This window comes from Meles meles, chromosome X, assembly GCF_922984935.1.
Source record: "Meles meles chromosome X, mMelMel3.1 paternal haplotype, whole genome shotgun sequence".
Taxonomy (NCBI): domain Eukaryota; kingdom Metazoa; phylum Chordata; class Mammalia; order Carnivora; family Mustelidae; genus Meles; species Meles meles.
The window spans coordinates 111,730,538-111,756,558 of NC_060087.1; the positions used below are offsets into that span (position 1 = coordinate 111,730,538).

The 26,021-nt window shown below is 45.5% G+C and overlaps 3 protein-coding genes across 5 annotated transcripts in view; 1 reads left to right on the top strand and 2 right to left on the bottom strand.

Moving 5' to 3' along the window:
* The window catches only part of AIFM1 (apoptosis inducing factor mitochondria associated 1), a 33,059-nt gene extending 27,125 nt beyond the window's left edge, over positions 1-5,934 (bottom strand). Inside the window, exon 1 of one of the 2 annotated variants that reach the window (XM_045995475.1) lies at positions 5,697-5,934. In XM_045995475.1, coding sequence (XP_045851431.1) covers positions 5,697-5,802 — 106 coding nt within the window. In that variant the 5' untranslated portion in view covers positions 5,803-5,934. The remainder of the gene's footprint in view (positions 1-5,696) is intronic. The other variant, XM_045995474.1, reaches the window with a different exon arrangement.
* Positions 5,935-10,424: 4,490 nt separating this feature from the next.
* On the top strand, positions 10,425-20,345 carry RAB33A (RAB33A, member RAS oncogene family). Its single transcript, XM_045995213.1, has 2 exons — positions 10,425-11,115; positions 19,778-20,345. Exons 1-2 carry the CDS (start codon positions 10,858-10,860, stop codon positions 20,231-20,233), a joined length of 714 nt encoding a protein of 237 aa, XP_045851169.1. The 5' UTR covers positions 10,425-10,857; the 3' UTR covers positions 20,234-20,345.
* A 2,917-nt stretch (positions 20,346-23,262) lies between these two features.
* Positions 23,263-26,021, bottom strand: part of ZNF280C (zinc finger protein 280C) — a 78,823-nt gene continuing 76,064 nt past the window's right edge. For both annotated transcript variants that reach the window (XR_006816853.1, XR_006816851.1), the window contains one exon: positions 23,263-23,571. The gene's annotated coding sequence lies outside the window, so the exon portion shown is untranslated. The remainder of the gene's footprint in view (positions 23,572-26,021) is intronic.

The window sequence follows — 26,021 nt, forward strand, 5'->3', positions numbered from 1 at the left end:
GTAAAAACCAATCTTAGCTCAAGGGGCTTGCATACAAAAGCATGTGGGTTTGGCCTGTGGGCTGCAATTTGCCAATCCTGATCTAGGGCAGTGGTTCTAATACTTGAACATGTATCAGAACTCTCTGGAGTGTTTGTTAGAACACAGATGGCCAGACCCACCCCCCAGAGTTTCTGAGTCAGGATATCTAGAATGGGGCCCAAGAATTTGCATTTTTAACAGGTTCCCTGGTGATGCTTATTCTGCTTTGAGACCCAATGGTCTAGAGGTGGATTTCCTGGTCTGACCAGGCATTAAAAGGTAAACAGAATGGGCAACGGAAGTAGAATTTCATATTAGAAATATGGAGCTTTCCCCCTTGCTTTCACAATTTCAGGGCACAGAAGAGTAAAAAAAGTCCAAATCAGGGCTGCAGTCTCTTACCTGAAATCCTTGGGAACATGGATATTCCAGAACTCAGAACTGTTTGGTTTTAAGTATACAGTATATATACCATACAGTAAATAACACCCAGCACAGTAAGAAGCAGCAATCCACAGTCACACACATTAATGTCTCCATGAAAGATTTCAGAGTGGGATGAACAAAAGATTATAAGCAGCCTTTCTGTCCAGTTTAGCTCACGTTTCAGTGGCAAATGAGTTATAAAAACCTGATTTTTAGTTCTCTTTTCATTTCTGAATTACAGAAAAGAGACTATAAACCTACACCCTTAGAAGTGAAAATGTATTTTTCTTTACTACTTTTATTTCTTACCTGCTTTAGAATCCTTCATCACCACATAAAAAAATGGTTTGTATTTGGAAATAACAAGTCATGAAAATGAAAACATCCAAGGATAGAGAAGCTTATCTTGATCTGGGCAAGCTTTTGATTTTCAGAAACCCATAAAATGATTAAGCACCAGAAGTAGAGACTGACAACTTTCAGAGCTTGGTAAATGAAAATGAGTAGAAAAAACTCCCACGTGGTTTAGTTCCATGAATTTAGTTGTGTCCCCCCCCCACCCCAAGTTTATTTACTGAAAATAAGTAGTTTAAAAAGTTTCTAGAAGATCCTAAATCCAGATGCAACAACTTTGTTTTAACGTAATACTAATATACTTATTGTTTTTGCTCACTTTTCACAGATAAAACTGAGTGTAGATTTGGGAAAGTTCAGCAGTTTCTGCCTTGATTTATCAAAAAGAAAAAAAGACATTTAAAAGTAAATTAATTTTTTAAAAAGTAAATTGTTTAACATTTAAACTACTGCCTGAAAAGAAATGTAATATACTATTATTATTAAGAAACAAAATTTTTTTGGGTTATGGACATTGGGGAGGGTATGTGATACGGTGAGTGCTGTGAAGTGTGTAAGCCTGATGATTTATAGACCTGTAACCCCGGGGGCAAATAATACATTATATGTTAATAAAAAATTAATAAAAAAAAGAAACTGAATTTTTACATACCTACCAAGTGACTTTAATTTTGTTAAGAGGTGGTAAGTGTTATATGGATGTTTATATTCCCTGCCTCCCGCCCCCAGTTTTCTTTTACCCATAAAATTACTCCTACACCTTTCCCCCATTGCTTCAAGATTCTAGAAAACTTCATATCATGGCTAAACATGTCTTTTCACTTGTCTTGCTTAGGTGGGAAGCCAACTCACTCCTTGACTTCTCATCACAGCACCAGTCTCTTTTAGATTCTCCTTTAGATTTTCCACAGTCAGACCACACAGAGAGGTGGCACTTTCTTCCTCACACTTGGGATTTAATTTTTTTTTTAATTTGACACATTTATATTATGATTGCCATTGTAGCAATAATTAGCACCTCTATCACATAATTATCATTTCTTTTTAGTGGCTGGAATAATTAAGATCTAGTCTCTTAGGAAGTCTGACTAGAATACAGTATTGCTGTCTATATTCACTATATTGCTCAAGGATTCAATTCTTGTTATAACTGTATTGAGTGCCTAACACATAGTAGGTGTTTGCTCGATAAATATTTGTTGGACTAATTAAGGAAGGAAGGAAACAGAAATTCCCTCCAATTCTATGATACGGATTGCACATTTGAAGAAATCTTTGCAAAGAAGTTTAGCCAGGTCTCATTTAGTTCAGGTTGCTTAATAATGAATTAGTAACCTCAAACACTACTGACTAGCATTAGAATAGTACCTAAATTAGCAAGTTCATTTCTGTAGATTTCATAATCTCCTGGTTTTTTTCATACTCCCAGAAAGCCTTTTCCAGAAATACATCCACACAGTCGAGGCTCCTAGGATTCTCAGTTAAGAGGTTCATGTGCTCTTGAGTCTTGTTTTCTGAATGTCAAACTGTTTTTGACGTGGATAAAACACAAGACAGGACAAGCCTCCATGACCTGTCCACTGTAACTAGGTACCTTTATAAGGAATGCAGCAACTATATCCCTTTATCATCTCCCCAACTTTTCTTTAGCATCGCCCTTGCTTTTATTTTAGATGAATCACAGTAGCAATAGAACTAGAGTGTAGTGTGAACCACTCTGAATAAAGGCACCAGAAGAAAAATGATTTAGATGACAAAAAAGCAATCTCACTGTGTTCTACAAATTTAAGTCCTTCACAGTACTAGAGTTCAGCTCCTAAGAATTTATCATGTGCCAGAGACTATCCAAAGCACTGAGGACACAAAAACAGGACCTAATCCTTGGTCTCAGGTAGCATGTAGTATAGGAGGGGACAAAGGCTGCCATTATTCTCAGTATCAGAAAATGGGCTTAATAAAAATCACACAAGAGACTCAAGGTTGCTCAATCTGTTTAAGCCTTAAAACGGTATCTAAACTTGCCTGATAATAAGAATTACATCAAGGGCTGGTTAAAATAAAAATTCCCAGGGCTCTTTCCAGGACATTCTCATTCAGTAGGTTTGGGGTCAGCTCTCTACTTGATTTGCTGGGCCAGGTAACTTTTAGAAACATGATCTAGAAAAAAGTTACAATATGCAGCAACTCCCTTAAAATATTAGGAAATGTCTAGAAAATACAACTTATTAACTGGATGCAGAAAAGGCTGACTTGCCACGGATTTTCTTCTGGAAAGCTTTGCCTCAGCAGAAAAAGTGGGGAAGGGCTCATCTTCTAGGCTTGGGAAAAAAAGTGTCATTTGGCAGTTCCCAGGAGTCTGGATCCTTGCCCACGAGGAGTCCAGTTTCCTTTTTAGGGAGGTGAGAAGGATTCTGAGTAGAGAAAAATGTTTAAACATTTGACCCTCAGGTCAGGAGTCAGTGATCAGTTTGATCACATGGGCAGCACAATGTTTGGTAACCAAATAAAATACCACAGAACAGAAAATATCTATTACTTAACCTATCTGCTCCTCAGTGCCGAATGCAGACATAAAGTAGTATCAATTGCCTTCAATCATTTCTGGAAAGAGGCAGAGCATCCAAATAAAGTAAGTAAACAAATAATAACAATTAGGTTTTAAGGCAAAAGGCAGCATATAATGAAAATGAACCTGACAATGCTGACAGATGTGGATGAGATCATTTTAAGCTGGGTGTCAAGTTTGCTAACATCCTGACAAAGAATTAAGAGATGGGAGGAGAAAAAAGGGAAGGGGAAACGGCATATAAACAAAAAGCGCCTCTCCCCTCTCTATGCAAAAACATATGGCAGTTGCTATAATGTGAAAAAGAAATTAGATTATAAGCAATTAGTAATCAAGCTACAAAACAGGGTTAGTTCCTAAAAATGACAGAATCATTTCTTTTTGAATTGTAACCCCATCCTGCCCATTTCTAAAGGCATATGATGTCCAAAGGACAAAGAGTAAGTGTATGCAAAGAGATGGATGGGTTATGTCAAGAAGTTAAAATATATTCTACAGCAGACTGTCTTCAAACAAAATCATGCAGTGAAAAAAACCATTTTGAGTCTGTATTTTTCAACAGTTCTAATATCACCAACCACCTTCAAATATCTAATAAATCAAGATAACTTTAAAAATCCATACTTATTTACATAAGAACTTTTGGTTAGGCTTCAGAGCACTGATAAAAGTTGTGAGTTCTAATCAAAATAAGTACACAAAGTCTGAAAGGCTAGTATGGATGAAAATCTTCAGGTTACCTAAGTTTCTGTGTAAATTTCTATACAGCTTACATAGAGCACTATCATTTCAATGCATTTCAATGCATAAAATTCATACAGATGACACCATAGATGGGATATTAGTTTACAAGCTAAGGCAGAGGTTTTTAAGTTCCAAGAACAATTTGTTTTAGGGTATGTCCTCAGATACACAAATTAGGAAACATTTTCTTGAGGTATAGCCACTGGAAAAACTGTTCAAATGCACATTTGCAAACACTCTAAGGAAGTATTTTCCACATTTTATTTTTAAAGCACCCAGAAGGGGCGCCTGGGTGGCTCAGTGGATTAAGCCACTGCCTTCAGCTCAGGTCATGATCTCAGGGTCCTGGGATCCAGCCCCGCATCGGGCTCTCTGCTCTGCAGGGAGCCTGCTTCCTCCTCTCTCTCTCTGCCTGCTTCTCTGCCTACTTGTGATCTCTGCCTGTCAAATAAATAAATAAAATCTTAAAAAAAAATAAAAAAAAATAAAGCACCCAGAAGGTGGTTCCACATTGGAAAGGCCTCAAGGATAACTTCTGACATTGCAAAGTGAATGTCCCCAGGTGGTCATTCAAAAACAGATTTTAAAAAACCCAGCACCTCCTACAGGTGGATAATTCATTATCCCCATTAGGTTGTGCAGTTTGAAAATGAGCAAGCCCAAGACATGCTCAAGATTAAGTTCATGGTTATCTCATGCACAGTGTGCTAAAGGGGAATCATACGCATTCTTAACCTTTTGAGGTCAAAATTTAGGAAGCATGTAGAGTTGTAGCAAATGGATTAGGGGCCCAGAGACTGACAAACTATCTTTTGCTCTACCTATTAATTAGGTATGTGACCTTGGGCAAATAATTTCACCTCTCTGTGTCTCCATTTATTATCTATAAAGTGAGTGGGTTGAGCTTTACCACAAAATCCCTTCCAGCTCTAAAATCTGGTGTAACAACTTCACGGAGAGCAAATACAATGCGCGCTGCAAACTGTTTCGTTGAAGCATTAAAGACCACTAAGAATTACAAGGACCAGACGTTTCAAATTAATTCTGGGTCGACTCTCCGGTGCCTGGCACACAATCGACTGACTCCTTACTTGAACTGTACTGTTTCTCTTTTACAGGGCATTCAAATCTATGGATCTCATCTGGAGTTTGGGAAGCAGAACAGGTAATATACTAATTTACAGAAGGAACTAAGACATCGGGCTTAAATGCCTTGTTTCAAGTCTCGCAATTGGTAAACGACAAAGTCTACTTGACCTCATTGCTCTAAAAACACAGACCGGAGGTAGCCGGGAGGTGATACTGGACAATACGAGAAAGCCAACTGTTCTGTTACCCCTGAAGAGCAAACCCTACCAGGAAAAGGCCTCAAGTGGACTACTGGGTTCAAATCCCTTGAAGGTCAGGTCGGCACGGCTTGCGAAACTCACGGTCTGGATCCCGCCAATTCAGAATTCACGCGGCTGTGAGTGGGTTAAGTTTTTCCCGGAAAGGAGACAGGGGGAAGGACTACGAGGCACAGGGAGCCTATGGAACCCAGGCCCTTGGTCTGCGAGGTTGGGGTTGCCCGGAATGGGTCAGTCACCTGGGAGCCGGTTCCGTTGCCTCGGGCCTCGGACGCACACTGTCCGCACCAAGGGTGCCAGCTTCTGCTTGAAAGCACCTGCTGCCAGGCTTCCACACCGGAACATTTCGGCAACCGGTACTCTGTACCACCTCCTTGCCTTTCTTCTCACGGACCGACCGACGGGTCAAACACCGTGGGCCCCAGCCCGTTCCACCCCCCCAGTTCCCCTCACACGCACTATACGCAGGCTCCTCCTTCCAGCTCCGGGAGGGCATTGGCCAGTTAAACTGGCCTGCTAAAGCAGGGGAAGGGGAAGCGCGGCTGGAGGCCTACTGCGCAGGCGTAATACTCAGCGCCGCATTGCGATTGGCTCTTATGGCGAGAGATTTGCGCCTGCGCCTGCGCCTGGCTGTCGGCACTGTTGCAAAGACCGCGGCGGGAGGTGTTAGCAAGTTTCCTCGGCTTGGTAGCAGTGCTTTCCGCTGAGCGAGTTTAGAAAGCTGTCCAAGGAGGGAGCAATGGGGCCTCTTTGCTTGGCGGTTGTGGCCGGTGCTGCCGCTGTGTCGAGGGCGGGAACTGATAAGAACACCTCACAAAGCTTGGCCATAATACCGCATCTTGTTCTCCTGTTTTAGGCTACTAGGTACTAAGCCTTCCGGATTCTCTGGCTACATTCCACTTCCAGTCTTTCCATGAGGTCCAAGCCAGAACACCTGGTTTCCCAGATTTGGAATGCACTTCCGTCTTTGGCAAATTGCTGGCACTTTCCCACCTACCCCCTTTTTCTAGAAATAATCATTCCTTGCTTTCTTTCCCCGTATCGTTTTTTATATTGTGCAATTCTATTCCTAGATGCTGTATCAGGGGATGCGGATAATTTCTTACTATTATGGCTTCTGTGCATGAGAGCAAGGATGCTGGCAAAAAGAGTTTGTCCTAGGGGTGCCTGGGTGGCTCAGTGGGTGAAGCCTTTGCCTTCAGCTCGGGTCATGATCTCAGGGTCCTGGGATCGAGCCCCATGTCGGGCTCTCTGCTTAGCGGGGAGCCTGCTTCACTCTTTGTCTGCCTGATGCTCTGCCTACTTGTGCGCGCTCTCTCTGTCAAATAAATAAATAAAGTCTTAAAAAAAAGTTTGTCCTTTGCAGAGAAATTCTAAGCAGGACTTTTGAGTTGTGGGAGGAGTAGGGTGAGGGGCTAAGTGTAAATAGGTGTTCTGACTCTCCCAAATGTAAGATAAGTTGGAAATAAAATTTTTTACTCTTTGCAAAACATAAACATAGGACTTTTTCAAAGTTTGGGGTTACATATTCATTTAGCAGGTATTTAATGAGTATTTGCCACTTGGACTATACTATGAAAGGGTCTTTGGGGCATGTGGAAAGTATAGGAAGTGGTTACTAGTTGGGGAGATGACACATACTAACATTTAAACAATACGGAGTGTTTCCTAAAGTGCCAGAGCAAGAGAAAAAGTGTATAGGATGGAGTAGCTAAGGAAAGACTTCATGCAAGTGTTACTTGAGCTGTGTCTGAAGGGATATATAGTAAAATTCAAATAGACAGTGGAGGAGGAGCAATGACATTTCAGATGGTGAATACATTGGGACCAAAGGTAATATTTTTAGTGGTTAAGCACCCCTTGACTTTGGATCCAGTCTTGTCCAGGTTGAATCCTGGCCATCACCTAGGCAGGTCACTTAACTGTGCCTCACATTCCTCATCTACCAATCTTCTAGGGTTGTTGTTATGAAAATTAAATGAGCTAATATTTGTCAAGTATCTTAGAGGAAGCACCATACTGTTTAAAAGGCTTAGAGGTATAAAACAAAGAAGCCCCAGCACATTTTGGGGGGATAGTGGCAGAGAATACATACTAGGAAGTAGATAAGTACAGGTTAATATTCTGGGGCCAGAGCTGACCTGGCAAAAGAATTTGGTCCTAATCTTGTAGGTGATGAAGTTATTTTTTTTTTTCTAGTGGAATTGGGATAGAGAATGAAATAGCAAGACCTCATTTTAGGAATTTTAACTCAGGAAACAGTCTTATTTAGGTGAAAAAGATCAGGGTTCTCTTAATGTTCAGAAGTGCAGGCAATGGGTGACTTTTTACCTAGGGCTGCTTTGGGGGATAAATATTGAAAATATCAATTTCACAATAAGGTAAAATTATTTATATTAATATATTAAAGGCCTCATGGACATTGATATTTCTTGCTATTTCTAAAAGCAATAACAACAATAAACATAGAATACAAAATTAATCATATCTGTTGGTGAAAGAGGCTTTGGAAAACCCTGTCAAAATCATGGTGATCAGGTGCCTATGAAAATGGCTGGGTATATTTGAAAGACAATCATTTAGTGATGCACAATTAACACAAAAGGTGCTGTATAGCACATTTATTTTTGCAATAGGTGCAATGAGGCACTTAAAAAATCTCTTTAAAAAAGCTCTTTAATTAAAAACTATATTTCATCTCTTTTTTTTTGCAAAAACAATACACACAACAAACTAACCCCAGAAATATAAGTGAAATGTCCCCAAAATCTCACCCCACAGAAGTAACAAGTTATTTTTATTATAAGATCATGGTGCCATTTTGAGGTACCATACTTCCAGAAATCAGTGTCTACCTTAGACCTATAATATAAACTCTCAGACTCAGTAACAAGTTTTTGCTGGAAGTGCACATCTGATTCACATCAGATGAGATTCAATAATCTCATGTGGATGTAACATTATTTGTATCTCTCAGAAAGTTAGCATTGATTCTATGAGTTAGCAAAGCTTCTTTCCATTCTGCCTAGTGTGTATGCCTAATTAATAGTGACCCCCCCTTTTATAACTACTATTCTGTAGATAATGATCACCAGGAGCATTACAAATACAGAGGAGAATGATGCAGCAAACTATATTTAGATATCAGCCAATCGAAAAACCAAAATACTATACAATGAGATTGCTATTCACACTGTACAATAATAATTGGTGTTCATAATGATGACCTTGGATTACCCACCTAAGAGTAAATCCTTCTTGAGATGGTTTTATTTTATTTTATTTTAAGATTTTATTTATTTATTTATTTGACAGAGAGATCACAAGTAGGCAGAGAAGCAGGCAGAGAGAGAGAGGGAGAGGCAGGCTCCCAGATGTGGGGTTTGATTCCAGGACCCTAGGATCATGACCTGAGCTGAAGGTAGAGGCTTAACCCACTGAGCCACCCAGGCACCCCTCAAGATAGTTTTAATATTGAATAATATAATCTAGGGTTTTAGAAATGGGTGACTCACATATATTGGGAAAGATCTGTAAATATGTCTGCTAACTCAGCTAAACAGCTTATTAACTAGAAGACCCCAAGTTTTCTCAGCCATTCTGTGTAAGTTCAACTTGGCTGAGCAGTCACATTCCAATTTGCTCACAGATATATGACCGAGTCACTGATGCTTTTTCTCATAGTGGGAAGGGACTTGGTCAAGTTTGTCTCTTTGGCTGCTCAGCCTCACACACAAATAAGATGGCAGCTCATGTGCACCGCTGGAATCCCTGACTTCTGCTGGTATTAGCAAATAACCCATATGTCGGTGCTACTGACATATGTCAATATTGCCTTGCCTTAGCCTATGAAATGTGTGAGAGGAGGGATAAAGTCTTAAAAGCAAAAAAATGGGTGCGTTTTATTGTATGTTAATTGTACCTCAGTAAAGTTGATTTCAAACAAGTAAATTCTGAACCTGAATCACCTTCAAGAGAAGGAATGCAGGTCTCCACCAAGATGTGTGATGCTTAGTAAGCTTTGGGAAGCTGCCCCCTAATATCGTAAGAAAAGTTCTGTTCATTTATCATCTTCCAAGCATAATCTAGGCTTCTGGCAAATTAGACCCAACCACTTTGTTCTACACTCAGTTGCAGAGGGGTGAACCCTCCTAGGGGTTTCCAATTCTTTTAGAAACTCCACCATCCTGGAAGGACTTACGATTATATGGACATTATATCATATGGGAGACACTGTGAGGTTTATGCCATGTCCCAAGATCCCTCCACCTGGGTTTGTAACGGTTAGCCCCCGAAACAAGGTTCCCTTTGGCTGGCGCTGCCACCACCAGCTTCCCCCCTTCTCCTACCCCGTGTATGGCCCTCTCCGGCGGCGGGCCTTCCCTATTGGCCAGCCAAACACAACCGACTGCGACAGCCAATGGAAGCCGCTCTCCTGAACATTCAGAGGATGGGTGCTCGTGGTGTGATGAGGGGAGGTTGGCGCCTGGCACGCGCCCCCCTACATCTGGCAAGTCGGTGACAGAGACAGTAACTCCCCCTACACACGCACACCCCGTGCCCCCGGCTCCCTCCTGTCAGCTGGCGGGCCCTCACAGCCCACGGCGTGTCTTGGCAGCGCCCTCCCTGGCTCCTTGGGGCGCGCGAGTGCACCTGCTTACTCAATAAGACAGAGCATCCCTTTATCCCAGGGCTTGGGAGGGGGCCGAGGAGGCGCGGGAGGTGAAAGAGGTATCTCTACCCCTCCCCACCCCCCGCCGAGTCGTGCCGCTTCGGGGCCGAAGTGCTCCAGAGATGCCTTAGGGTGCAGCTCTCTTTTGTCTTCTCCAGCTGTGCTCCCGGCCCGCTGACCCCGCGCGCTCCGAGACGTGGGGGCGGGGAGCCCGCAACCTATAAAATAAATGGGGGCAAGGAGAAAAGAAGACCTTCCCGGGGCGGCGTGTGCCGCTCTCCTCACCCCCTCCCTTCCCTCCTTAGGCTTCCTCCCTCCGGTGTGTCCCTGGGGTCCAGGCAGGGGAGGGTCTAGGCAAAGGCGCGGCGGCAGTGGCGGCAGGCGCTTGGGGAGCGCCGAAGGACCGCCCGCCCGAGCGTCCGGTCGGAGGCGCAGGCAGGAGGAGGAGGCTCGCGGCCGGCCTACTCTCCTCCATCTCTCTCCCGCTCGCCGGCTTTTGTGAGCTGCAAGGAGGGTGCGCTGACGGAGGAGGTGGGCCTGGGGAGAGAGGCACCCCCTTCACGCGCGCGCGCGCACACGTTGCCGGCGCACGCACACACGCGCGGACATACACTCACAGACACGCACACACACGCACAAAGCTCGCTCGTCTCGAGCGCACTAACGTGACCGTTTTCTTTGTGTGGAGCCCTCGAGGGGGGTTGGGGCCCGGGTCCGGTCCGGGGGAGATGGCGCAGCCCATCCTGGGCCATGGGAGCCTGCAGCCCGCCTCGGCCACTGGCCTGGCGTCCCTGGAGCTTGACTCGTCGCTGGACCAGTACGTGCAAATTCGCATCTTCAAAATCATCGTGATTGGGGACTCCAACGTGGGCAAGACCTGCCTGACCTTCCGCTTCTGCGGGGGGACCTTCCCGGAGAAGACTGAGGCCACCATTGGCGTGGACTTCAGGGAGAAGACCGTGGAAATCGAGGGCGAGAAGATCAAGGTGATCCAGATGGTCAGGTCCGGGAAGGGAGGGATCTGGGAGGGGGCCTCGGCTGAGGCATCGCTGTGGTGGTTGTAACTGTCCAGCGCGTGGCTGTGTCGCCGCTGGCTGAGCCCAAGCTCCTCAGATCCCCTTTCGTCTCTCTCAGTGGCCTGGTTCCCACCTCACCCGTTTTGGTTTTTTTTTTTTTGTTTGTTTTGTTTTTGTTTGTTTGTTTTTTAGGGCTGGCGGGAGTGGTTACACTCCTGCCCTTTGCCCCTGCCTGACATCTGCCACAGGAAAATCTTGTCTGATACCATCCTTGACCCTGAGCCAGGAGCAGTGGCACCTGTGGGCAGAGGGAGGCATGAGGCATCTCTTGGTTCTGCTCTGTGGGATGGATCCCAAAGCACTTTACACATCCTGAGGTCTCTTCTACCTCTTGGGTGCGAATGGGCTGCCGAGAACCTACTTGGGCTTAGCCCTGAGGCATTAGAAAGGGGGTAAAAGACAGAAATCCATAGTGAATCCTTTATTTCAAAATAAAGCCCTGCATAACACCACCAGCCCTGCATAACAAACTTGTTCTCTTGGAGCAGTCTCTCTCCAATGATACCTTCATTTGTCTGTGATACCTAATGAATGAACTGCTTCATTACTCATTCTGTTGGTATTGTCTTCAGCAGGCCTTTGTAAAAATGCAGAGCAACTTATCTGGAGGCCAAGGAAAAGTGTCTTGCTCCTCCCCCCATCATTAGTTTATTTATCAAGTAGGCTAAGAACAGATATTCTTGTCTAACCATTTATGCTCACTTTAGTTCAGAAAAGGTAGAAACCGGATAGGACAGAAATAGTTCAATATGCAGAAATATTTCTATGTGCAGGAGGAGGACATGGCAAGGGCAGCTTCCTGTGACAGGAGAGCACAGGGGGCAGGATGATGGGCAGGAATGTACCTCAAAAGGCATTGGGTACTAAAGGCCAACTCCCCTAGGCCCACAGCTGGGCTTTTCTCAAGGCTATGGTCTGACCCTGTCAGATGAAGGTCAGCATCCCTCCTGCTGGTCAAAGAGCCCAAATGACCCCAAGCCCCCTCTTCTGGGTGATGTGGAGAGAAGGGCTGAGTAGTATTAGGGAGAAGGATGAAACCATCTGAACTGTACATAGCTCCGGATTCCTTGATTATTAAAATGAATATGTTTTATTTTATTATTATTTCTTGAATGAATGTGTTTTAAAATGGCATCAGAGACTGGGCCAAGGCACTAGACGTCAGGAAGATAGGCAGCTCAATCCTGGTAAGGGAGAGCTCTGGAGCATAAGTGAGTCCTAGGGTCAGGAAGATAGGGCACTGTTTTGAAATAGTGACCTTTTTGTCCCTTGCATTTTGAGGGGAATTGCTACATTTCCTTTCTAAGTCAAAAGTAGCTATCTGTCTCTATCCTTTCCTTAGGGCTCTTCTGTTGAGGTTTACTTCGTTTGGACTTTCTGTGGTGTGTCTAACTTCTTTCATGCAACGTTGTAAGATTCTGGAATTTCTAAAGCATGCCTTTTTTTTTTAAATCCAAAGTGGGAATATACTTATGGATGTGCTCTTAAACCCTCGAAGACCTTAACACTTAATGCTATTGCTTGCTTAAAATCAAGTGTCCCATTGAGGCAAAGAGTTTTCTGGATTAAAAAAAAGAGGGGAAATAAGTCTACCTGAAATTCATATGGCAGAAAAAGGAAGTGTTTGGGAGTTTGGGGGAGGGAGGGAGGAGAGAAGATGGGAGGAGAGGAGAGGAGAGGAGGGGATGATGCCTGAAAGTGGGAAATGGGAGGGAAAACCAAGTGGAAGAGGGCCACGGCCCAGTGGCCTTGGAGAGATTTTGAAAAGACTCTTTCCCTTCTAACACCCCAGTACTTAGCAAAACTGGATTTCACAGTCTTGGCCAAAGATTCCAGGCTTTTTCCCAGAGGGCAGAGCCTGTGACAGTGTGACTCACCAGAAACAGAGCTCAGCACAACACCATGTGCCGATAAGTGCTTAATACAGGCTTTTTTGGGAAGATGATATTTTCAAGAGCCTTGTGACACGGCTCACGGAGGAGCCCTCCGAGTGCAGATTCTGAAGAAGCTCAGGATGTGGGCGGGGGCGGGGACTGGGTCACCCTGTCCCCTGTGACGCTGTTGCAGCCGGGGCCCAAGGCAGCTGGTGAGAGCAGCATGTCCGTGGGAAGATGGCAGAGCGCAGCAGCTAGCACGTGATCTAGAAAGGAGGAGATTTTGCCCCACACTCTGGCTGGCTTGGAGTTTTTCAGGGAACAAATGCTAAACCCCTGCTAGGAGATGACTGTTAAAGCCTTTCCCGTTTGGGGGAGGGAGAGAAGTGCAGTGTGACCCGCTGAAGTTGCCCTAGACCATAGCCAGGGATAGGCGGCTGGGAGGCCGCAAGTGCCAGCCTCCACAGGGGAATGGTGGAGAGGTCTCTGCTGGCTCTTCCTTCAGCCCAGGAGTGGGGTGTGGCCTCTACTGGGCTGCCTCCCCACGTCCCACCTGTGCAGGGGGATGGATGACTGAGTTATCGGATTGGGGGCTGCTTTCTTAATTACCAGAGCCATTTTTAGGGCTTCAAAGCCCCATTTGGTGTCTCCAGTCCATGGATCCCCGCCCCCTTCTGATCACAATATTTATAATCCAGTGTTTTCTGGTTAACATGAACATCCAGGAAAGCTTCCAATGAGTACATAATAATAACAACAACAACAACAACTGCTACAACAACAACAACAACAACAACAACTGCTATTTATTGACTAAACCAAGAGCCCCGGCTAGGTGCTTTGCATGAACTGTCTAATTTGATCTTCACAGCTGCCTTATGCAAATCAAACTATTATTATTATTCCTATTTTATAGTATGATGCGGAGACCAAAGGTAGGTTAAATACCTTGCCTAAAAGGCGCCTGGATCGGAGCTCCAGTTTTTGACCACTGAGCCCAAGCACTTCTCTGTCTCACCATCCTGCTTTCCCTGGGACAGGGTCAGGATTTCCACATGGATTCAGAGCCCATGCTCTTTACTGCTGCCGTCTGCTTTGGGGGACAATCTCTGGCCCAGGGAAGTGTGCTCAGCGGGGGGTGGCAGGCGGGGCAGCCAGCCTTGTGGGTTCTTGTAGGCCAGGGGCCCAGGTTTATAGCCCTAGAACTGAGGAGCCTTCAAGACGTCTCCTTCAGCTCCACCCCAGATACTGAATTGAGTGCCTGGGTTTTACTTTTTGCACCTTGACTGTCTTCCTTTGCATGTGGAGAATCAGAGAATGTCCAGAGATGGAAGAGACCTTAAAGAATCTCTAATCCAATGTCCTCATTTAACAGATAGGAAACTGAGGCTCAGAGAGGGAAAGTAACTAGCCCAAGATCACACAGGGACAGGCCTACTACTCAGGTCTCCCCATTCCCTGGCCAGTGCTCTTCCCTCACAATTTGGGCTAGTCCCATGGTGTGCCCAACCCATGCAGTTACCTGTGACAGGAACACAGAGGGGCATCATGTAGGAAAGATCACAGCTCTTCCTGACATCAGCCTAGGAAGTGTGGAGGCATTCCTCGACCCCTAAGGAAGAGTGGAGCTTCCTTTAATGACATGATGTGTCCATCTCCTACAGGTTTAGCTCAATCATGCTGAGCTTGCCTTAAAAGCACTGGAAAATGCCAAATAGGAGTGTGTGTGGGATGGGATGGGGAGGTAAGATAGGGGAGGCTCAGAACTAATTTTGAGCCATTCTTTATAAATTCTCATGGAATTTACCCATGCTTCTGGCTACTTTGGTCCCCCCCAACAGCTGGGCACCCCCTTCTGCCCTAGCCCTCCAGACCGGGCAAACTGCAGGTCAGCCATGGCCGGGGGCAGGTACTGCCCAGGACTGCAGACTCTCTTCCTCTGCTGAGCACTTGGACCAACACCTTCCCATGTTACATTACTGAGTGGACGGAGGCTGAGCTAAGTGTTCCCTCAGAAGCTGCCTGCAGTCAGAATGACATCATGTCTTCCTTAGGGCTTCTGAACGTCCATCTTCTGCCAGTTCACTTAATGGCTAATTATCTATCAGTGTGTGTTTTTCTGTCTGCCTTGCTGCCTCTCCTTCTGCGCTTGAGTTTCTCTTTGTCTCTCTCCTCCTTTGCCATTCTCTGTGTCAGTCTCTTGTGTGAATGGGTGTGTATCTTAGATGCAGATGGGACAGTCCAGCTAGTTCAAAAAAGATTTGTTTTAGACTTTTCCTATCATCACTCGGGCATCCTCCAAAGGTTGCAGATGTATTTGTCTCCCTTTTCCACTTCTACCATCCCCCACCGGCCTCCAACAAAAGGACATTCATGCCTCATCTATAGAAAGATGCCAGATATGTTCCCCAGGGAAAAGAAATACCCATGGCAGCTAAGAGCACGTGCAGGGGTGGGAGACTTGCTGAAACTTGCTCAGGCAGCGATAGCCCCAGGAAAATGGTTTAAAAGACTAGATTTATCTTTGGCAGCTTTCCGCACTGCGCCCCTCGACCCTCCTCCAACACCCCTGTCATTTTGGGCCTGCCCCTAGCCACCCATGGCATGTTGCTAGTGTTACTCTCTTCTCCCCGTCCCAAGTGGCTGCCTTTGCTTTGGCTCTAGCCGGTCATCAAGAAGCCAGACTTCCTGTGCTTTCCAGGAGGAGAACAGTGGATCCAAGGACTGGTGCCACTAGGACAGCCAATGGGTCTTCTGAGACAATGGTAACAACTGGCACTTGCAGAACACTCCTATTTTGCAAACGCTCTTTCTTGTGTGTTAATTTGCCTAGTCATTTACTCTACTACTAAGTAAAGGAGCTGGAAGCCAGGTCTCTCAATTCCAAGGCTACTGCTGCTGCATTTCCCACAGCACCTGCTCAATTAGTTGTCGGACCAGACTTGGTTTCGGGCCAGGGAGGAAGGGAGAATGTGTATTAGGCATTGTGTCGTGTACTTACAAGAAACACTAATCCTTACAGCATCTCCACAAGACGGCCGAGGTTATCCTCAGTTTGCAAGGGAGGACACTTGACTAGTATTGGCATGTGACTGTGCTGAGGTTTGTACCCAAGTTGGTTTGCCTCTACTACGCCCCCACTAGGCCTTGGAGAGGATAGAAGATGGGGAGCAGTGTGTGGCTAAGGGGCAGTCAGCACCCCTGGCTACTGTGGCGACACAGTGCCCACAGGAAAGGAAGAATGGACGAGAGGAGTACCCGCTGGGAAGCATAAGGAGATGCTTTAACTGCCTGGCAGGGATGGGAGGTTTGGGAGGATGCTAAGAACAGGGACACCAAATCCCCAAACAAAATGAGGTCATTTGTGTGCAGCGATCTGGCTGCTGCGCTCTCCCTTTGTGATTGATGGTTCTGAGGTCACACCATCCATTCCGATTTTCTGCTGTGAGCAGCCTGCTAACTGGCTCACTGCTGGCCATAGACAGGGGTGCAGAGAACTTTAGGGTGAGGCTTACAAGGAGTTGGAGTGGGAGCAGTGCTACAGTTTAAATTCTGAGCCTCCAAACGAAAGCTTCAGGGCTCCCCATGGCATTGGAAAGGTGAAGGAGGTCTATAGCAGAAAGGGTCTTCCCCTCACCTCCAGCAGTTTGGATGGGGTATACAATTCTGGAGCCAAAGAAAAGCCAAACAGCCAACCTACTCAGCCCCGAACACCTCACGCACTCCCACCCGTGTTCCTGCTAGTGGCAGGTATTTTTAGAGTTCTGAGCTCATGGTGCTAAAGCATCTGCCACATGCCTGAGGGCTGGTCGGGATTCAGCCTTACTCAGAGGCAGGAGTTAGGACTACTGGAGGGTGGGGGTGGGGCTCGGGAGCCAAGTGGTAATGATATTCTTGTGCTATACCCGCTCTCTTCCCACTGACCTCTATTCCTTTCCTGGCCCGCTCTCCCTTTCTCCCTGCTCAGAGCACTGGCAAGGTGGAAGAAATGAAATCTTTTCTCTCTCTGCTTTCTGACGCAAATCAGTGTTCAAGGACCTGTTTTTCTGCTTAACCAAAGTCGAATGTTCTCTCTGAAATCATCTTGGCAGATATGTAGTTTTGGTGGTTCAGGCCAGTACTGCTTTTTGATGATGATTATGATGAGGATGATCAGGATGACGGTAATGGCAACAATGGTGACAAGTGATCTGATGCAGAAAAACAACTGCCTACAAGTTTGGGTGGAGAAATGCCAAGAGCACTGATGAAATAACTAGAGAACAAATAATATATTTTAAGTGGTGTGTTACCGGGGTGCCAGGGTGGCTCAGTCAGTTAAGCATGAGCCTTTGGCTCAGGTTATGATCTTGGGGTCCTGGGATTGAGGCCTGTGTCAGGCTCCCTGCTCAGCAGAGAGCCTGCTTCTCCCTTTCCCCCACCTCTCCTCCCTGCTTGTTCTCCCTCCCCCAATAAATAAATAAAATCTTTAAAAAAAATAAATGGTGTAGTACAGACTCAAAGTGCAATAGAAAATTTTAAGAAAAGAAAATTTAAGAGAAGTTGGAGAAAAGTGGAGTTTTAGGAAGAAGGCAGATGTGAGCTGAACCTTGAAGGATGAGTGAAACTCAGGGCAATGAGGCGGTGCCCAGTTTCTGGGGAAGGACAGACTAGCACGAGGGAATGAACTGGGTGTAGCCCAACAGTCCGAAACCAGGCTGGATGGGGCCAAATTATGACAGAGATTTTTCCATTTGATGCCACATGCAGAAGAGGGCTGTCATGGTTTCCTGAAGAGGGGGATGCCATGCTTATAGGAGCAGGGATTTAGGAGGCTAGTTTGGAAGCAGTATGTAGGAAGCACTGGAGTGGAGACTTCTAGAATCCAAAAGACTCTGCTGTAGTCCAGCAGTGAGGAGAGGAGGGTCTGGCCTAGGGACATGAAAATCAAAATAGAATGGGAGAATTTGACAATTGTGCCAAAGGAATGTGGCAGTCATGTCCCTAGAGGAGGTGAAGGGGAGCCTGGACAATGAAAACTGGTGTTCAAAATGATGAGGACTCTGGGGCCCTGTAAGATCTTCATTCTGCAAAGAGATTCAGTTATATTTATCAGATACTGACTGACTGACTGCTAACTCCAAATAAAGGCTATACTTGGTTTTAAGAGTTGTAGTAGTCAATTAGTGACCATAACCCAATTCTCTTTAATAACTGAGAATTATATAGGGCCTTGGGACCATCATTCTGCAGTCAAATGCTCTACCACTGAGCTATACCCCCAAGGGACCATCATTCTGAGTATGAATTTCTCTTGTCCAAGACTTTGGATGCATAAAGGGAAATAGATGGGGCTGAATGTGTGTCGATTCCAGGGTATCCCTTGGGAGTTGCATCTTTGTATACTTCGTTACTGATATCAGCATTTTTCCTTCATAATTTGGCCTTCATCCCAAAAGCTGAGAGGCAGAAGAAAAATCCAGTGAACTAAATTACCTTTTATATACCAAAGAATAAGCTAAAATAAGCTAAGAGGTGAGATTTTTAACACTAACTTTAAAAAGTCATGCAAAAAACGCAAGACAAGGTGATATACGTTTTTAGTAGAAAATTTGGAAAATACAAAAAAATACCATTTGTCACCCATGGCCCATAAATAACCATTAATCTCTCCTGGTAAGTACACTTCCAGTCTTTCCTAGGCATATGTCTATATTTAATATTTTTCTGAAAAACTGGAACCATAGTACATGAAAACTTTGTATCCTGCTTTTTTTCATTCCTGATATTTTATGAGAATTTCCACCATTTATTCCTTGAAAACATAATTTTTAATGTCTGCATAATGGTCCATTGTATAGATATGTACATACACTTTAGCTATTCTCTTACTGAGCTTTTAGGTTATTTCCTGTTTTTAAAACAGTATGAATAATACTGAAGTTAAGACTTTTGTACAGAATTTTGACCACATCTCTGCTATTTCATATAGATATCTGGAAGTGAGATTATAGGCTTGAAGAATTTTGAGTATTTTTAAGGTTCTTGATAATATTGTCGAATTGCCCTCCAGAAAAGTTCACCAATTTACACTCATTTTTCAAATAAAAGCCTTAAGATTTTTTAAAAAAACATTTATTTATTTGACACACACACAGAGAGAATACAAGCAGGGGGAGAAGCAGGGTCCCGCTGAGCAAGGAGCCTGACATTGGGCTCCATCCCAGGACCCTGGGATCATGACCTGAGCCAAAGGCAGATGCTTAACCAACTGAGCCACACAGGCACCCTAAGATTTTTTGACTCAAGATTTTCAACTAGAACTTTTAAGAAAAATTTTATAAACCCTGAGAGAAATGTCTCTCTATACTTTTAAAAAAGTGATATGTCCACTCTGCCAGTCTGTGTCAGGGCTTCTCACATTTTTGTTTGTTTTTTAAAGATTTTTATTTGTCAGAGAGAGAGAGAAAATGAGCACACGCACCAAGCAGGGGGAGGGAGCAGCAGGCAGAGGGAGAAGCAGCCTCCCTGTTGAGCAAGGAGCCCAACTCCAGATTCATCCCAGGACTCTGGGATCATGACCCGAGCTGAAGGCAGACACTTAACTGACTGAGCCACCCAGGCGTCCCTCTTACCTGTTTAAGATAACAGAATCAAGTTTTCTTCTATGTATTCTTGTTTTCTTTACTGACTCCACTTATGGGTTTTGTATCTTCCAGGTTCAGGTGTGGGACACAGCAGGTCAGGAACGCTTCCGCAAAAGCATGGTCGAGCATTACTACCGCAATGTGCATGCAGTGGTCTTTGTCTATGACGTCACCAAGATGACATCCTTCACCAACCTCAAGATGTGGATCCAAGAATGCAATGGGCATGCTGTGCCCCCACTAGTCCCCAAAGTGCTTGTGGGCAACAAGTGTGACTTGAGGGAACAGATCCAGGTGCCCTCCAACTTAGCCCTGAAATTTGCCGATGCCCACAACATGCTCTTGTTTGAGACTTCGGCCAAGGACCCCAAAGAGAGCCAGAATGTGGAGTCAATTTTCATGTGCCTGGCTTGCCGATTAAAGGCTCAGAAATCCCTGCTCTATCGTGATGCTGAGAGGCAGCAGGGGAAGGTGCAGAAACTGGAGTTCCCACAGGAAGCTAACAGTAAGACTTCCTGTCCCTGTTGAAACCAAATGGTGTAAATACAAGATCCATTATTACTGGAGTTTTTTCTTTCCCTTTTTTTCCGTGCCCGCATAAAGCTGACACCTGCTTGTTTCCATACAAATTGATATTAAAATAAAATTTGTATAGATTATCACATGCCTTCATGTCTTGCTTTCCTCCAGGAAGACATTTCTGACTGTGCTGAGTAGAAGAGCAGCCTGCCCTCCTAGAGCGGTACACTTGGCCAAGGCACACTCCCTACCAGCCTTCTATGCCACCTGAATCATGAGTCACTTCTTCAGGACTAATTCGCTCTGTCACTCAGTTGTCATCAGTGGGCAAAAACACCCAGAGGGGCTGGGATACAGGCCAGATATATTTTTCTATGGCGCCCATGGAAGTGGAGGATAGAAAAGTCTTGAAAGGAGATGTTGACTCATAAATATTTCCTAGGTTGTCTGGATGTCGAGAGTAGGTGGCTCTCTCCTTATTTCCCAAAGCTTAAAAATAAAAAGTATAGATTTCCCAAGGGGCTCAGTTTTTTCCAAAATAGTTAAATCCTGCTTCCCATATTTTACCACACAGTCTCTGACACCTGGAGTGGTATTTCTTGAAGAGGGCAGGGCTCAAGCCAACAAGCTATTATGCCCCCAAATCCATGTTGGGTGCTACGGAGGAAACACCAAGAAAAGGATTTGTCCCCTATGCTCAAAAACCCTCTGATCTTGTGGAAAAGACACGAACTACTTGTGAACAAAGATTAGACAATGACCTCACCAAGTTTGAGTCTGTGCTCTGGGAATTGAGAGCGTTATGTACTCAACATTAGGAAGGAGTCACTGAAAAATAACTGATCTTATTTTGTACATTGAGTAAAATGTTACATTTGGATTGGTAAAGAGGAGGGGACTGGGACAAAGTAGGGAGGCCAGAATGACCTTGGGGGTTGAGTGAAAGGACAAGAGCTGAGCAGCCCTAGTGGGGAGCTAAGGATGAGGAGGCCTACACAAGATGCAGGACAGTTTGTTGCTCTTTGAGTCACTGGGAGTTTTTGGTGGCTCTCCAGCAGGAGTCCTGTAGGTTATTTCCAAAATGTCTGGTCCTATGGATGTGAAAGCCCCCTGTCCAACTGTTTTTTTTTTTTTTTAAAGATTTATTTTTTTGTTTATTTGAGAGACAGAGATCACAAGTAGGCAGAGAGGCAGGCAGAGAGAGGGGGGGAAGCAGGTTCCCTGCTGAGCAGAGAGCCCGATGCAGGGCTCGATCCCAGGACCCTGGGATCATGACCTGACCCGAAGGCAGAGGCTTTAACCTACTGTCCAGCCCCCGCCCCCCGCCCTGTCCAATTGTTGAAGCAACTAAGAGTGGCTATGAAGGCATAGCTACAATAGCTATAGATTTGTTTCGGGGGTGCTCCTTAAGGCTCCTCTCGTCAGAAGCCCACAGAAAGAGGGTCCGAGGCTGACAGCCCCCAAGCACTTTCCTTTGGTAGGTGAATTCAGGTCTGTCTCCCGTCCTCCTCCCCGTCAGCCCAGCGAAAGGTAATACATACCAGATGCGCTTCCCACCCAAACAAGTAGCCTGCCTGGTCTTGCCTAGTGGTCCCTACCACGCTCTTCCTCCAGAGGTGCTAACTCCCCACCCCATCTCCATCCCAGCCCCCAACTGGCCTCAGGCTAAGCCCCCAGTCTGGTTTTCATCACTTGGCTTCTGCCTGGATCCATCTTTGGAGCCTGCTTCGTACCCTGGTTAGGGCTGTGTTTTCTTACTAGTTGTCCCCACCCAATGTCCTACCCTGGAATCTCACCCAAGGGGCTGGGAGCCTGTTGTCTGTTGGCGAACTGCCTGCTGAAAACCCTGTTGCTATGCTTCTCCCCAACAGAATAACCTTGGGTCTTGTCTCAGACTTCAGATATTTGCTCCTTACCCAGGACTGCTCTTGTGGTGTTTTTTGGCTCCTGACTTGGCTGCAGGGCCGGGCCATCTCTCAGTGGCCGCAGATACACTTGTCCATTCTAGTGGGTTGACATTTCAGTCCGGGTCCTGACCTGTGTTGGTCAAGGACCTTCTTTGCTGGAACAGGGACAAATAACAACATTCCAAGTCCTCTAACCAGGATTGCCTCTTCTAGACCTGAATTGCCTCTGACACCTTTTAGGCATTCAACAAACATGTATTGAGCATCTACTATAAGCCAGTGTGCTAAGCCCTTGGGATATGTAGATGAACAATATAAAATTCTGCTCTCATAAAGGAGATAGATACTAAAAAAGAAATGAGACCTAATGAGAGAATTAGAGAGTAATAAGGAGTCTGAGGGCCATAAAATAGGGTAAATGGATAGAAAGTGAGGAAGGGGGTGGGAGGGCAATATATTAGATAAAGTGAGCACAAAAGATACCTTTGAAGTGATAACGTTTGAGCTGAGACCCAAATGAAGAAAAGCAACCAGGAATGAGGTCAGAAAGAGAACCCTAAGCAGAGGAAAGAGCAAATGCCAAGGCCCTGAGGCAGAAGTGAGGTTGGCGTGTTTGAGGAACAGCAAAGAGGCTAGTGTGAGCAAGAGGGAAAATATGGGAGGTGAGGTTGAGAAGTCGGTAAGGCCAGATCTATTGGCTGGGATTTTAAGTGCAGTGGGAAGCCACTGGAAAGTTTTAGCATAATCTAGACCCAGTAACCTTTGGAAAGATTCAGCAGGCTTGCTGACCAGCAAGAAAGAGGGAAAAGCCTCTACTTTTCTGGGTTCCTCTGAGAGGAATAGACACCCTTCGTAACTCCTGACTGTGCGCCTCAGGGGTGTCATTTCCATGCTGGCTGGCCCCCATCTTAAAAAACCAGACTCTAAACTTTCCCGACAATATCATCTTTTGGTCCTGCCAAGGCTCTGGTAATTTTGCTGTGACTAGGAGGCACTCACCGATCCTACCTGGCTCTGTCCTCTGAGCCTCACCTACATGATCCTGCCCTTTCCTGCAGTAATGACTGTGCTCTCCCTCAGGTACCTGGGAACAGAGAATCCTGAGAATCTCCAGGCTTTACCCAGTCTCCTAGCCCTAGAATTTTCTGCTGGCATCAGCAGGGTGCACAATGGTGCTCAGGCCTCCATCAGACTGAGCAAAAGGATTTGGGAATGGGCTGCTCCCAGAACACAACCAGAGGGAGGGGACTCAGGAAGCCAGAGAACTGTGACACCCTTGTTGTCGTGAGGGTGCTGAGGAGCAGACAGAATCAAGTGAAGTGAGGTGCTTCCAGGCCTCGCATTCAGCCTCATTATGTCTCTGGAATGATCCATGACGGCCAGGATGTCTCCTCTTCTTTACTTTTCGGAGCTATGCCCTTGAGTCTTCACCTGTGTAACCTGTGTAACAGAGACAGGACCCAGAGTAGTAACTACCAACATTTGAATGCCTATTGTATGCTGGGCCCTGTGCCCTCACTAGCTCATTTAATGCTCCCTCGACCCTACGAGGTGGGGATAATGATTTCCTTTTTACATATATGAATACAGATGTGCTGACAGATTTAGTGACTTGTCCGTTATAGTAAGAGTGGCAGAGCGAGATCTATCTTACTTAAGTCTAGGTTCTTTCTATGATATTATACTATCTTTCTAGCCAGTTCCAAGCTCCAGAATCCTTGCAGGGATTGCGGGTTCACTCTAGCTGGTCCCACTGATCCATGGGGGCTTGGCAAGCAGGTCACTCAATATCCAGGAGGGAACATTCATCCTTGAATGGGATGCCCCGACCAGGTCTCTGCAAGAAGCCCAAGTGGCTGACAGAATTGTCAGCTCTGAGCCGAAAAAGTCCCAAGATAGCCCTGCCTTGGACAAGAGCTGGGAACCACACAGACAGCTGGATTCTGCTGCTCAGCCTTTGGGGCTGCAGGGTATTGTCAGTGGTCCTCTACCCCCAGAACTATCCCTCTCTCAGTATCTGTGCATTTGCTCAGGCCCCCAGATTCAGCCTGATGACTTGCTTTGACCAAGTTCAATAAAGTTGAGGAATGTCTCAGCGGGATCCTTCATTCAGGGGGCCCAAGAGCAGATGCTGCTCTGAGCACCACCACCTAGAGCAGTGGCCAGGAGGGATACCCAGCCCAGAATAGCTGGAGAAGCCCAACTTGCATGTGGGGTGGGGATGGAGGGTATGGAGATGTGCTGAGAGCTCCCTGGATCACAAGGCTCAGCTTCTCTAGCAACTTCAAGTGGCAGATGCGGAAAGAGGTCAGTGATTATCCTCTTTAACACCTGAGGGAACACCTGCTTTAACTTACAGGCTTTCCTCCACTCACTATCCCTTATCCCCACACTGGGAGAGGCCTTGTTCTCTCTGGAAGGTCTGGCCTAGGCTGCACTGGTTTCAGATCTTGTTCTGACTCTAAGTCCCCTTGGATATCCATGATCCTAACAACTGGTGCTGGGGCAGCAGGACTGAGATAAGGGTCCCAGAAATTCCTAGATTAGCAACTCCCAAATGCAGGCTCATAGCCAACTGCATGAACGCATTTGGCAAATTGTTAAAATGCAGATTCCTGGGATACTAGCTCCAGACACTCTGATCTACTAGATCTCAGGGCAGGGCTCAGCAATGTCCATAACTGCTTCTCATGGGCCTCCTAGGTCTCTTCTTTCTGGCGCATGTTCTCTCTCTGTGGGTAGCCGGGTGTCCCCAAGGTTTCCCGATGAACTCTCAAATCAGAAACTGCCTTTCCCAAGCCAGAGCTTCAAAACTAGTCATCTGGGCAACCACAGAACCCAGCCGCTCTGAGGACCACTCCATACAAGACACAGATTTATAATTCAATAGAGATTGCACATCTGCTGTGTGCCCTCTGCTGGTTAAAATTTGTGAAGCTTGGAAAGTGTATACCAGTAGGAGTTTTTCTGAGTGGTACTGCCCATTTCTTCGGTTGGAAGCCCATACAGAAGGAGCTAATCCTGGTCCCAGTCTGAGCACTTAGACACCTGATTCTAGGAGGGTTACTAATTTAAAAAAAAAGCTTTATTGAGGTATAAGTGATATATTAAAAAAACTGAACTTATTTGATTTATACAATGTAATGAGTTTGAGCATAGGCATATCCATAAAATCATTACCACAATCAAGGTAATAAACATATCCATCACCTCCAAGTTTCTTTGTGCCCTTATTTTTTGTGTGTGTGGTAAGAACACCTAAAATTTGTTAAGAAGGGAGATCTCATGTTAAAGGTTACTCTACAAAGTAAGCTACCTCTACCGAAACTAGGGCTCACCTCTCCCAAGGGAAATCTGCAGACCCTGGTAGGAACTACTAGCATGGCAGCAGGAGGGAGAAGAGATATTGCAAAGCTCCTCACCTTCCCAGGGAGCTAGATTTTAAAGCTGGGTGGGTAAGGAACCCTGAGAGTCTTAGGAGACACCATTGAGGGCACAAGAATATTCCTTTACACCAGCTGAAATGGACTGCAAAATGGACCTCAGGACCTGAGCTGACTCCATAGCTGGTACTTAATCCCTTTCCTAGTGATAAAGTAAGTACACAAAGTAAGTACTGTGACTCTTTGCATTTAATCTTAAAGTACTGGAGGAAGCGTCAGGTAAAAGCATGGATAAGAAATCTGGCCCACCTGATCCTTACCCACCAATCCCAGATGGAAATCCCAATGCTTCGGATAAAGAGGATGCACCCCAGGTATTGTGATTTTGCCTATCCTTCCAGGGAGGTCATTAGATGGGAAGAATATCAGACCTAGCCTAGTTTCCAACCTCTATTCCTCTAACTGAAATAATATAATTATAAATGGCAGCTAATTTTTTTTAAAGAT

What these genes read in the sequence shown, in the direction of transcription:
- RAB33A (XM_045995213.1), top strand. Translation starts at nt 10,858, where the DNA reads ATGGCGCAGCCCATCCTGGGCCATGGGAGCCTGCAGCCCGCCTCGGCC. An exon ending in TCGAGGGCGAGAAGATCAAG is followed by an intron (nt 11,116 to 19,777) that starts GTGATCCAGATG and finishes TGTATCTTCCAG; the next exon opens with GTTCAGGTGTGGGACACAGC.